Here is a 13,667-nt window from a genome sequence, read left to right on the forward strand (position 1 = left end):
GAACAGTCGTCGAATGTTCGAGGCTAATCGTTCGAACCCGCGTGCCTTCTACAAAGTTCTACACCATTCGCGTCAGGTGATGAAATCAGGTAACATAAGGTTCGGCGACAACAGACAGCGGATAGAAGCATCGGTAACTTTTCAGAAACTTCGGATACATGCAGGCGCGTCCCACGCTGTGCGATTACATTTGTTAGGCGGCGAAACGTGGTTGCCCGATAAAGATAAGTACACGTGTCAATAGTATACTGAGTTTGCACTTCTCTCATCGCGAATTCAAGGTTTTCATAAAGCTGACCTACTTTATCATAATCGTGACTGGATATCGGAGCCTAGGCTTGTTCTTCTCTTACTCTATGCCTCTTATTAAGTTTATTACGACTACAGCTACCCTCTCATTAATGCTGTAGAATTCGTCAATGTTGCACGATACGTCGTTATGGATTAGGTATGCTGCCGCGCATTGCTTCTTAACTGGGAGGCCTCTATAGCAGAGGACATGTGCATAATTGAGCAATGTATAAGCCTAACCAGTTCTTGTAATCGCACTAAGGACGATGATATCTCAAACAATGTCTGATAGTTCCTCGAACTGTACTGCCAAGCTAGCCTCACTCGACAGAGTTCGGCAATTCAAGGTTGAAAGGGTCAGTTTCCATTGGTGGCCTGTCCGGACCCAGAGATTTTTAGCCCTCTGTGCAACGTTACAGGTCTGACCGCCACCTTGGTTAGGTGCTCCGCAGCTGCTGGGGGCTGAGGGGCATGAATTAATTGTAGGAATCATTCGGCAGGTAGTGGCCGAATACTTCACCAGGGAGGCAAATTCCTGTTCTGGTGAGGGAGTGTCTTTTTTGAAGCTTAGTGTGAAATTTCCTAATTTAGTTGTACCAGGGTTAGGATAGCCCCACTCACTCTCGGCATCTTTCGCCCGTGTCACGCGTCACTCCAAGCCTGCAGGGCTGACATATCGGTGGCAAAAAGCGCCGTTCAAGCTTCATGCAATAACGAAACTTTTGGGCGGCTTGTTATACTGCTGTCTATTTGCACGTGGTTCGATGTATGCTATTGACACAATGATGTGGGGCTCCCGCACCGCGGGACGGCGCGCGGAAAGGCCGGCGTGATGAAAGACGACGAAGCGCGTAAGCTGCCCGCTCTACGCTCTACACACACTACGCTTCTGTGTAGGTTATAGAAAGTTGAACCGTGTCACCAAACGCGATGTTTATCCATTGCCACGCATCGACGACGCATTGAATCGTCTACGGCATGCCAAGTTTTTTTCTTCGTTGGATCTTAAATCAGGGTATTGGCAAATCGAAGTTGATGAACAGGATCGTGAAAAAACAGCGTTTGTGTCACCTGACGGGCTTTATGAGTTCAAACTTCTCCCCTTCGGTCTCTGTTCCGCATCTGCCACCTTTCAGCGGATGATGGATACCGTGCTTACTGAACTCAAATGGCAAACCTGCCTCGTATACTTGGACAACGTCGTCGTGTTCTCGAGCACGTTTGACGAACATCTCGCACGACTCGAGAGTGTCCTCGCTGCGATCCGTACCGCCGGCCTTACCATCAAGCCTGAAAAATGCTACTTCAGGTTGCACGAGGTCAAATTTCTTGGCCATGTCGTCGGTCCTACAGGCGTCAGACCAGAGCCGCACAAGTTAGCTGCCGTCGCCGAGTTTTCGCCACCCACAGGCAAGAAGGCTGTCCAACGCTTTCTTGGTTTGTGCGCATATTGTAGGTGCTTCGTCGAGGGATTCTCGAGAATTGCTGAGCCTCTGACACGGCTTACACGCGACAATGCGTCTTTCATTTGGGCAGACAAGCAGCAGCAGTCGTTCAAGGAATTGCACAAGCGTTTGCAAGCGGCCCCAGTACTTGCTCATATCGACGAAGACGCTGACACTGAAATCCCTACTGACGCCAGCAATACGGGTCTCGGTGCAGTTCTTGTGCAGTGGCAAGCTTGTGCGGAACGCCCCATTGCTTATGGAAGCTGCAGTCTCACCAAGGGTGAGAAAAACTACTCAACCACTGAAAATGAATGCTTAGCGGTTGTGTGGGCAATTGGTAAATTCCGACCCTACTTATACGGTAGACCCTTTAAGGCTGTCAGCGATCACCACGTCCTATGCTGGCTTGCCAGCCTCAAGGATCCTTCAGGCAGACTAGCCTGTTGGAGCCTGCGCTTACAAGAGTACGACATAGCAGTTGTCTACCGATCTGGGAGGAAGCACAGCGACGCTGACTGTTTGTCACGTGCACCATTCCCTACGACGTTATCGGACCCTGACCATGACTTGCCATTTGTCGGTGTTATCGACGCCATTTAGATGGTTGAGCACCAGTGCGCTGACCCTGCGCTGCTGCCGCTGATCCAGCACCTTCAAGGAGTTGAAGGTGTTTTATCCCGCTCGCTCGTGCGCGACATCATCGTACTACTTGCAGAACAACGTCCTTTACAGGAAAAACTGCGGAGGCGGTCCCAATACGTACCTGATTGTCGTGCCGTCGGTGTTGCGCCAAGACATTTTGCAAGCCTGCCATGATGGGCCATGCGCGGGACACTTGGGATTCGCTAAGACGTTAGCAAGGATACGACAGAAGTATTACTGGCCCCGGCTTTATTCTTCTGTCAAACGATACGTGAAGACCAGCCGCGATTGTCAGCGCCGCAAGAAATCACCAGTTAAACCGGCTGGCTTTCTTCACCATGTAGACCCTCCTCAAGCACCGTTCCAACAAATAGGAATGGATCTACTTGGGCCATTCCCAGTGACCTCATCGCGCAAGAAAGGGATAGTCGTTGCTACCAACTACTTAACTCGATACGCCGAAACCGAAGCTATTCCGCAAGCAAACTTCTTTGTACCACGTTCTTTGTACGCCAGATCGTCCTACGACATGGTGCCCTGTCTGTTGTCATCACCGACCGTGGTACAGCATTTACAGCCGAACTTAGACAGGACGTTCTCCAGCTGACGCATTGCTCTCACCGGAAGAGCACTGCGTATCACCCTCAAACCAATGGGTTAACGAAACGTCTGAACAGAACGCTGGCTGATATGCTCTCCATGTATAGTGACGTAGAGCACACGACGTGGGACGAGATTTTACTCTATGTGAGTGTCACATATAAGAGGGAAGATAAAATAAAATGCTAGACGAAGAAAGGTTTCAAGAAGACGACGAGGATGGCGTTAAGAATGACGTGGATTAATCGAAGACGAAAGAAGATAAAGAAGAGGTTCACAGTGAGGTGACAAGAGATGATTGGTGGAGAAGTATCCGGTGAGATGGAAAGCGATGATTGGTGGAGAAGAGAAGAAGACGAAGAGGAGGATTACGTGGACTAACGTCAAGGCTATAAAAGGCCGAGGAAGGGCGAGACACGGGGGGGAAGAAGAAAGCAGTGGAGACTCGGCGGGCCAGGGACGGTTCGACCAGAAGAGAGCGACGCCGGCTACTGCTCCGGTGTGCTCGTGATCTACGGCTTTGCACCGCAGACTTCCTGCCGTTCCTGAGCCCGTCCCGGGGAGTCCACGGAGGACGCTACCACCTGCTACGGCCAGGGGTGTGTCTACCGCTGTTGCCACCCTTCCGGGTGGTGCCCCAACGCCAACATCATCGGCCACACCTCCACGGGCGTTTGGACCGGGAGTGTGTACGACGCAACCAACGACGCCTCCAGCGACGCCAGCCCTAGAACGTCGAACGCCACTCCGACGTCGGCTACGGGACCCGCGCCACACCACATCCGCATCGAACCAGACGTGAGCACGAACGCCAACCACTATCAGTAGAACGCTAGTGTAGTGTTACTGGGACGTGTGTACTGACAGTCTTTGTATCTTGCGTGTTAGTTTTGTTAGGTTTGTGTGCTGCTGTTCGTGCCGCGTGGGTTGTATTAAATGTGCATCTGTGTGGGTACACCTGTCGCCCCGTCCATTCTTTCGGCCAGAGTGTTCTCCGGAGGAGATCCGTGACAGTGACCTTCGCGTATAACACTGCTGTACAGGAGACTACACAGCTTACGCCATTCGAACTTGTAAATGGGCGCCACGTCACGTCCACACTTGACGCCATGCTTCGTGTGGCTGAGAATAGCCCGACCAGCGAACACGTAGAAGAGTTCGTACAAAGAGCCGAAGCACGCCAGCTTGCTCGGCATCGTATCCGGAGCCAACAGCATACCGACACCCTTCGATACAATCAGGGTCGACGCGACGCCCATTACAGTACCGGTGCCTTCGTCGGGGTCTGGACGCCCATCCGTCGCCGTGGACTCTCGGAAAAGTTGCTCCGCCGGTATTTTGGTTCCTACAAGGTTACACGCCGCCTCAGTGACGTGACCTACGAAGTCGTCCCCTGCAGTTCTGACCCCGGTTCGCCCTGTCGTCGTCCTCGCGCTGAAGTCGTTCATGTAGTGCGCATGAAACCATACTATGCGCGTACGTGAACGCCGAGATGCTGAAAAAACTTTTTCATGCGACTGAGACGGTCGCTTTTCGCATAGGGGGCAATTGACACAATGATGTGGGGCTTCCGCACCGCGGGACGGCGCGCGCAAAAGCCGGCACCATGAAAGACGACGAAGCGCGTAAGCTGCACGCTCTTCTTCTGGCCCGCCATTAAAGCGAAGCGTCTATTTTGTAAGACTCCGTCTTCAACCTACGTTACACTATTATGATGGTGAGATCAAAATTACCTCTCAGGTTCAGGTAATGATCGAAATATTTATGCTTCTTAGACTACTGCTCGTGCGCACGCGGAACTTTTTTTCAGTAAAGAGGAACGTTTGCCTGTGTTGGCTGTTGAATTTGTGCTTCGCATCCGGCCTCATTGCTTCACCATGCCGCTTAAGCATAGCCTGCGGTTTACGTTTCGTTTGGGTGACTGCCCTTGCGATAGCCATTGTGAAACAGGATAAGGTTGGAATAACTAACATTTTGTAGGCATTTATATCACAATCGGGGCACGTGCTGCACGTGAAGGTTGGCTGGCCGCGCTGCTGAATTTCCCACGCGTTTTAAGCGTGAAATGCTTCTAGCTCCTGTTGTAGGCGACCTTCAAGTGACATTGAGCCAAAAGCCCGAGCCGTTATCCGGGCAATCAAAAGAGAGCATTCGGGCAAGCTGCGAGAAAAAAACGAGATCATCCGTACAACTAGCGCGAACTTAGGAAAACTCGGTCTCTGGCCCTTAACCTTTTGTACAGGCCCGCGTACCATCACATACACTAGCTACTTCCAAAACAAATTACAAAAGAATATTGGTTCCTAGTCCTTCCTAATGTTTGTTCACAATATCCTTCAAGCTGAAACTTGTAGTACGCTGATCTTTTATTTGGCATTTCCAATAGCGTTACTCAAAAGGCAGATACCATACATTTCATGATCATCTTTTGGCTCATTGCGATACTGTGCTCTTTGGAACGTCAGCGGTTCGTGCATTCCGTGGCGTGGGTCTTGCGTTGCCTGGAGAGATGGCGTCACGCTGCGTGGCGCCTCCTTCAGGCGGTTTTCTTCTTCTAGCTGGACTGTGCGCTCTATCTCGCTGGCGTCTTTCGTTTCCGGTCGTGGCGCCTACGGCGGGTTTCCTTCTAGCTGGGCAGCGTCTATATAGCCAAGTGCACAGTATGGCCTAGTGCAATGTGATGGTGTATATCCTTGCGAACATGCACTACACCCATTTAAGATTTTGGCTGGTATCCTATGGAACTAATCTGCTTTCCCGGTTGCCATTTTATGCTTACGTCTACCCTCGATAACGCGAGAGACAGCAATTTCTTTTAAGTTGGCGTATTTCTCGTGTCAAACAATGCTGTGCACGTGCATTTATCGGAATAACGAAACTTTAGGGTGGCGACTTCTTAAAGCACTGCTTATTCACATGTTGCAGGGTGCATGCTAGCATGGTGGTGAAGTCATGCTTACGTCTGAACTGTCTGTAACGATCGAAACTTTATCTATTTGGTAGAGTATTGCTCGTTCGCAGGTTGTATTTTTAGTAAATCGGAACGTTTGTTGCTGTTGACTTTTGATTAAACACCTGTCACGTGCCTTCGGCAATTAACCATGTCGCTTAAGCTTCGTCTGCGGTTTTCGTTTCCTTTTTGTAATTGTGATTGCAAGAATATTAGTAAAACAGCGTAAGGCTCCAATACCGGAACAATTTTACGCATTTCTAACTAAATGGCACTACCTGTCACACACGGTGGCCCCCACCAAGCTGCTACTGTATTCTTTTTTGTCGTATCATTTGGGCCAGCGTATGTTCTGACATGTGTGCGCGACGTGCTGTACAAAACTACGAGATTCTTCCATCCCCATATTATGAGAAGCCTACAAACACTCATACCAGCGACAACACAGGTGAAACTACTTGTGCTTTAAGAAGGAAATGCAGCAACGATAAATCAATGGAAATGAAAGTGGATGAAAAAAGAACTTGCCGCAGGTAGGGAACGATCGCACAACCTTCGCATTTCGTGTGCGGTGTTCTACCAACAGAGCTACCGCGGCGCTGTTTGTCAATCCACTTTCTTGGCTATTTATATTTCCTAGTAGAACTCTGGGGGTGATAATTAGCCAGTGCCACCATTAGCAGACCTTGGCGGTAGATGTGGAACATCCTTTCTGCCACAGGCGTCACGTACCTGCGACTTATGTAGCTGGGAACCCTCCAGTTGTGTTCTAGGCTACCCTAGGCGCATGATGATGAACGTTATTTTGCGTTCACGAAAGCTAAAGACCAAGTTTCGTAGGTAACATTATTTATATGACTGAAATAATATTTACGGACTATCTGTAATATAATAAAAACAATATCATAGGCTTGAGAGAAAGTTTATTTGTGGCTAAATGTGTGCTTGCTACGCGCCTCTAGTGGGTAATTGTGCGCTCACATCAGGCCTGAGTAGTGTAGGTAGTTGTTTCTATGGCGGGGTCGATGATTGTCGCCCTCTGAAGCGATTCGCTGGAACTTAAGATTTTGCAGGGCAAACAAGAAGGTGTTCTGCGTGCAAGCTTCATGTAGCTACTGTTGATGTCAAGGGCCGACCGTCATGGCGACACGTACATTTTCTTGCTACGGATTGTGCCTAAATATTGCCCTAATCGAATGAGAAAATGCAGATTAACCTAAAAAAGAACAAATAAAAAATGCTATATTTGGCTACAGTATTTTTTCCTCTTTTTTTTGTATTTGGCTACATTTGGGCTACAATTTCTCTAGTTTGGGCTACGCCACCTAGTCAGACCTGGCAACACCGAGCCGAGCGCACGCGTAGAAGGTTCTCTCCGGTTCAAAAATCGGTACGCCACGCATCATACGTGATCCTGAGGAGCAGGCAGCTTTCGATCAGCAAAGCGGCGTGCAGAAACGGGAAGGACCTCTTCTAAGCCGTGCCGACGCTGCAGCCTTGGCACAAGAACATGCTCGTGCAGCCGAGCGCAAGCAGCAACTGTGTAGGGAGAATCCGACAGCCTGCCAAGCCGTACTTAAATGAATCGTCGGGAGTCACCCGGTGATAAACACAGGGGCCGCATGTTTCAGCTTCGCTGGGTAACCATCTGTACGAAGTGCTTGGCCCGTGAGTTTTTTACTGTCAGCGTCTGCTTCTGTGCGATTGGTTTCAAGGGTTGTCGCGATCACTGGCAATATACTTGGTTGCACGTGACAACTAGACTGAAGGAACGGTGGGCGAGTCACAAACATGTAAATATGAGTGTGAATTAGAAAGCAAGGAAGTGTAAGGCGTACACTAACTGAGACTTCGAGTACGAAGATGAGTGCGATAGTTCATTTAACATGTTGAGTTCATAGTATGTGGTCTGTCAGATTAATATGAATGGTATCAAGGAGCTGTCAAGTATGGCACGTGATTAAATCGTGTGATGAGGTTCAGTAATTACCGTGCATAAGATGGAGCCAGCTTATAATGGCAGGGCAATCGATATTGCGTTTTAGACATCTGTCCTGCAGTTGACACATAATAGGATGAGAATGATAAAAAAGGCGATGACAGTAATAGTACTTGCAGGTAATTTTGTTTCTATATCGTCGTGGAGTGCCGTTGCATATTGCAAACATGAATACCAACCCGCGTCTGGACATTGAGAGCGCAATTTAAGGTCAACTATCCATTGTAGTCAGGATCAGTTAACATGTGGTGAAAAGGAAAGGAACATACTAACAATAGTTCTTCGTGGAGAATAAGCAAAAACATAAAACAGCGTAGTTGATTGCTCAAGCAGAACTTTTTGTTGGGCTAGTTGGTGCATGCTACTGAAGTACTAAAGTGCCAAACAGACGACACAAGAAGAGACACGGACGAGCGCTTACTAACAACTGATGCTTTATTGACACAAACAGATGATCTTGTGTCGTGTGTTTGGCGCTTTAGTACTTCAGTAGCAGTTGGTTATATTTACACCACGAAAGTATCAATTCTTCATCATCCTTCAGAATCTAACAGAATACTCACATTGTAGATTATATGAATACCATACTTGTTGTTGAATTCATTTAAAGCGCTTAAAGCGGCCAATGAAATTTTTGGCGTAACTTGCTCAAAATTCATAATGCCTGCTTTGCCTGCTGCGCAGTGGAAATTGGTTTCTTCTCTGGCTGAGCGATCCTGTTATCTAGGACGACTGCGCTCTGTGCACAGCCTTCTTTGTACTGCAGCACAATCGCTGACAGCCCTAATTTACGGGGCGCCACCGTTCGTCTATACTTTTTTTATTGCATAGCGCACCCTTTATTTATAAGGCTAGTCCACGCAGAGCAGGCGTGTGCAATAATTTTGCGATGATTCTATAGCTGCCCCGATAATTTTCCTTCACTGTCAGCGCTAAGACTTAGGGGAAATGTTGCGATATCTAGAAAAACGAAGCACTCAGTCAATATATTGAAATATGTTATTGCTGTAGGTATTATATGGACACTGCAGGCGCATTTCTACCGTAGCCGTTGCCGAAGCAGTCTCCATGAGGTTCTGTATAAAGTCCAAAGGCGATAAAATCATCGACGCGCCTCATATGTTTCATATGTTAGTTTAGGCGTCGGAGGGTGAGCCGGAAAACGCAGCTCAATCTCGCGTGTACAAGCGAGGTAGGCCAGAACCAGCTAGACTAGGAGAAGGCCTCGGCATTCCTCCCGCGACGTCACCATACTCAGAACGTGCGCCTCGGCTTGAGGTGCTATCGAAAGAAATAGAAAAGCACAACACTGCAGCGTATTCGAGAGTATACCTCCGGAATTTATTTGCATCCAGTATAAATTGAGCACTGACGTGATTTAAGGAACTAAGACAAGTTCCTTCCACGTCAATTTCGGCGTTAGGAGCAAAGCTGACAATGGCCCCCATACAACAAGACGCACTACAGAATTTGGGTCTAGAAAGACGATGCGCCGGCAAACATTTTTCTTTTTTCAGTCTGTCACCGACAGCTGTACAATTCATAACACAAATTTTATTTGGCATTGGTTTCAATTATCACAGAATGACATTCGAACACACAACACTCACATCAATAAAATATGATATACACCAATCCCACTAGCTTATTAAGAAAAATCTGCTGCACATCACAATACTTAATAACTTAAAGTTTCCAGAGGAGTCAAGACAACATAACACACTGTTCATATATTGTATGTATTGCAGCATACACATTCGCGAAAACAGCACACATCGTTTTCACATGAGGGTGATCAAGTTTCTCTTTTTCCCATTATATTTTCTTTATTTTTCTGGTCGTTCTTAAAGGCTGCGTAATTCTTTAGCAGAGTGTTTACTGCTGGATTAAGGATGTTCTTTACATTGACTCGTGACTGTGACCAGTTTTACCAGTGTCAAAGCCTTCACTGTCCCAGAGCAAATACTTCATCACACTTAGAAGTACAGGGCTCTGATTAATCTCTGCATGAAACATGTTCTCATTTTCTTTGCCTGTAATGTGGTCTAGCACAATCTTGGTACACAGCACCACATGAACGACACATGGCTGTGAAAATGTCAAGCCGCCTTCGCTCATATTATCTATCAGCACATGCTCACTGGGTTCAAGCTCTCTCTCAGTAATTGTGAATAAATCACAGCAGTCATTGCAAGGCTGGTGCTTCAAAGCAGCATAGGCACTGTGGCCAGCGATGTGCACCAATGTCGGCATGCCTTCCCGGGGCTTCTTTAGGTCACAGATTGTTAGCTTTATGTTATATTTGTATATCAGCCTTTATGCACACGGATCTTTGCAAGTGTCACTGCAATATGGCATATCTGGCAAGATCAGCATCCCCCAAAAAAGCCAAACAATAAATTAAAGCATGGTTATTTCATCCTCAAAATACTTGACAGGTATTGTGTGCTTATGTTTTTTGAATAGTTCCTATCATTATTTGCACTATTGTCTTGTAAACAAAAAGATTGTGTTCTTTTTTATTTATGTGTTTCTTTACCTTTCCCAAAGAAATAGAGGGAAATATTATTTTTAAGGTTAGTTTTTCCTCATGCTACTAACACAGTAAAATATTCCAGTTCAGTGTTCTCTTCAAGCTGTTGCGATATGTAACATATACGTCATACTTCTTTTGTAACCAGCGAGCTAGCACTTCATGTCTGCCATGACCAGCCCACAAGTGACTTGCGCTTATGCGGGCACAATATGTGTAATAGGTTGTGAGCTGCTGAAATAAAGATGTATGTATGTATGTATGTATGTATGTATGTATGTATGTATGTATGTATGTATGCATGTATGTATGTACGTATGTATGTATGTGTGTGAGGAAATGCAACAAGGTACGGGTAAACGAATGGAGTGACCATGACTCCCTTGAGGTGCGGCTAGAGCAGTGCGGCTTTGCACTGTCCGGCGTGCTTCAACTGGCATGAACCGGGGGAATCCGACTGTCTACATAAAAAAGAGCATTGCGTTAGCCGTTGATCATGCTGACGCAATGTGATTTCTGCCCAGTGCTGTAAATGTCAACGTGGGGAAATGCAACAAGGTGCGGGTAAACGACAAGAGTGACGATGACTCCCTGGAGGTGCGGCTAGAGCAGTGCGGCTTTGCACTGTCCAGTGTGCTTCAACCGGCATGGACCGGGGGAATCCGACTCTCCAATTAAAACAAAGCATTGCGAGGGCCGTTGACCATGGCTACAGCAGTGCGGCTTTGTGCTCTCCACTGTGCTTCTACTGGCATGAACCGGAGGAATCTGGCTATCAAAATAAAAATAGAGCATTGCGTTGGCCGTTGATCATGCTAACGCAATTTGATTTCTGCCCAAATGCTCAAAAATGTCAACGTGAGGAAATGCAGGAAGGTACGGGTAAGCGATAGGAGTGACTATGACTCGCGTGAGGTGTGGCTGGAGCAGTGCGGCTTTGCACTGTCCGGTGTGCTTCAACTGGTATGAACCGGGGGGATCCGACTGTCTAAATAAAATAAGAGCATTGCGTTGGCCGTTGATCATGCTGACGCAATGTGATTTCTGCCCAGTGCTCTAAATGTCAACGTGAGGAAACGCAACAAGGTACGGGTAAACGACAGGAGTGACGATGACTCCCTGGACGTGCGGCTAGAGCAGGGCGGCTTTGCACTGTCCAGTGTGCTTCAACTGGCATGGACCGGGGAATCCGACTCTCCAATTAAAACAAAGCATTGCGAGGGCCGTTGACCATGGCTAGAGCAGTGCGGCTTTGTGCTCTCCACTGTGCTTCTACTGGCATGAACCGGAGGAATCTGGCTATCAAAATCAAAATAGAGCATTGCGTTGGCCGTTGATCATGCTAACGCAATTTGATTTCTACCCAAATGCTCAAAATGTCAACGTGAGGAAATGCAGCAAGGTACGGGTAAGCGATAGGAGTGACTATGACTCTCATGAGGTGTGGCTAGAGCAGTGCGGCTTTGCACTGTCCGGTGTGCTTCAACTGGCATGGATCTGGGGAATCCGACTCTCCAATTAAAACAAAGCATGGCGAGGGCCGTTCACCATGGCTAGAGCAACGCGGCTTTGCGCTCTCCGGTCTGCTTCTACTGGCACAAACCGGGAGAATCCGACTGTCTAAGTAAAGAAAGGAGCATTGCGTTGGCCGTTGATCATGCTGACGCAATGTGATTTCTGCCCAGTGCTCTAAATGTCAACGTGAGGAAATCCAGCAAGGTACGGGTTAACGACAGGAGTGACTATGACTCACTTGAGGTGAGGCTAGAGCAGTGCGGCTTTGCACTGTCCGGTGTGCTTCAACTGGCATGGACCGGCAGAATGCGACTATCCAATTTCAACAAAGCATTGCGAGGGCCGTTGACCATGGCTAGAGAAGTGCGGCTTCGCGCTCTCCCGTGTGCTTTACTGGCATGAACTGGCGGAATCCGACTGTCTAAATAAAAAAAAGAGCATTGCGTTGGCCGTTTTATCATGCTGACGCAATGTCATTTCTGCCCAGGGCTCTAAATGTCAACGTGATGAAATGCAACAAGGTACGGGTAAATGACAGGAATGACTATGACTCCCTTGAGGTGCGGCTAACGCAGTGCGGCTTTGCACTGTCCGGTGCGCTTCAACTGGCATGGACCGGGCGAATTCGACTCTTCAGTTAAAACAAAGCATTGCGAGGGCCATTGACCATGGCTAGAGCAGGGCGGCTTTCCGCTCACCGGTGTGCTTCTACTGGCGTGAACCAGGGGAATCCGACTGTCTAAACAAAATAATGCATTGCGTTGGCCGTTGATCATGCTGACGCAATGTGAATTCTGCCCAGTGCTATAAATGTCAACGTGCAAAATGCAACAAGGTACGGGTATACGACTGGAGTGACTATGACTTCCTTGAACCTGAAGTGTGGCTAGAGCAGTGCGGCTTTGCAATGTCCGATGTGCTTCAACTGGCATGGACCTGGGGAATCAGACTCTCCAATTAAAGCAAACCATTGCGAGGGCCGTTGACCATGGCTCGAGCAGCGCGGCTTTGCGCTCTCCGGTGTGCTTCTACTGGCACGAACCGGGGGAATCCGACTGTCTAAATAAAAAAAAAGTATTCTATTGTATTGTATTGCATTGTATTGGGTTTTATGGCGCATAAGCAACTGAGGCTATCATGCGCCAAACACATGGTATAATTTATTTCAAAAATTGGGTATCTTCAGCGAAGGTCCTTGTCTGGACAAGGACTCTGAGGAGCCCAAGAAACCAAATGAAGACCTCAGCCTTCTTCTCAGGACTGAGAATATGGGTGAGGTGCATCATAAGATGCTTGAAAAAACTGGGTAATAAATTTCAGAATTAGTAGTTCTGTGGTATATTATATTTCGCTTAGGATCGCTGCGTCTTTCAAAAAACTAAAAACAGATGAAGTTTCTACTAGTGGTTTATCTCCTAAAAGCAGACTGGGATGAAAGGGAATGCGTTCATTGTAAAATACAGTAAAATATTTTTTCCTTAGCCGTTCGAATTGTGTGCACGAGAATAAAATGTGATTTACAGTGAGTTCATCTCCACATTTCACACATAAGAGTTTGTCTTGTTTTGTCAGTAGAAAGTTATGTGTTAGGTGTGTGTGTTCGACGCGCAGGCGGCATAAAATTACTTCTATGAAACGTTCCTGATGCCTGCATAATCTCCATTCTCCTAGAATAGGTTTTACTAAATG

General features: G+C 47.5%; 1 protein-coding gene across 1 annotated transcript in view; it reads right to left on the reverse strand.

The window, feature by feature from the left end:
• The window catches only part of LOC129384468 (uncharacterized), a 187,490-nt gene extending 178,814 nt beyond the window's left edge, over window positions 1-8,676 (reverse strand). The window contains exon 1 of the mRNA XM_055069932.1: window positions 8,494-8,676. Within this exon, the coding sequence (XP_054925907.1) occupies window positions 8,494-8,589 (96 nt within the window). The 5' untranslated portion in view covers window positions 8,590-8,676. The remainder of the gene's footprint in view (window positions 1-8,493) is intronic.
• Window positions 8,677-13,667: the final 4,991 nt, after the last annotated feature.

Source organism: Dermacentor andersoni, chromosome 9 (assembly GCF_023375885.2).
Source record: "Dermacentor andersoni chromosome 9, qqDerAnde1_hic_scaffold, whole genome shotgun sequence".
NCBI classification, from domain to species: Eukaryota; Metazoa; Arthropoda; class Arachnida; order Ixodida; family Ixodidae; genus Dermacentor; species Dermacentor andersoni.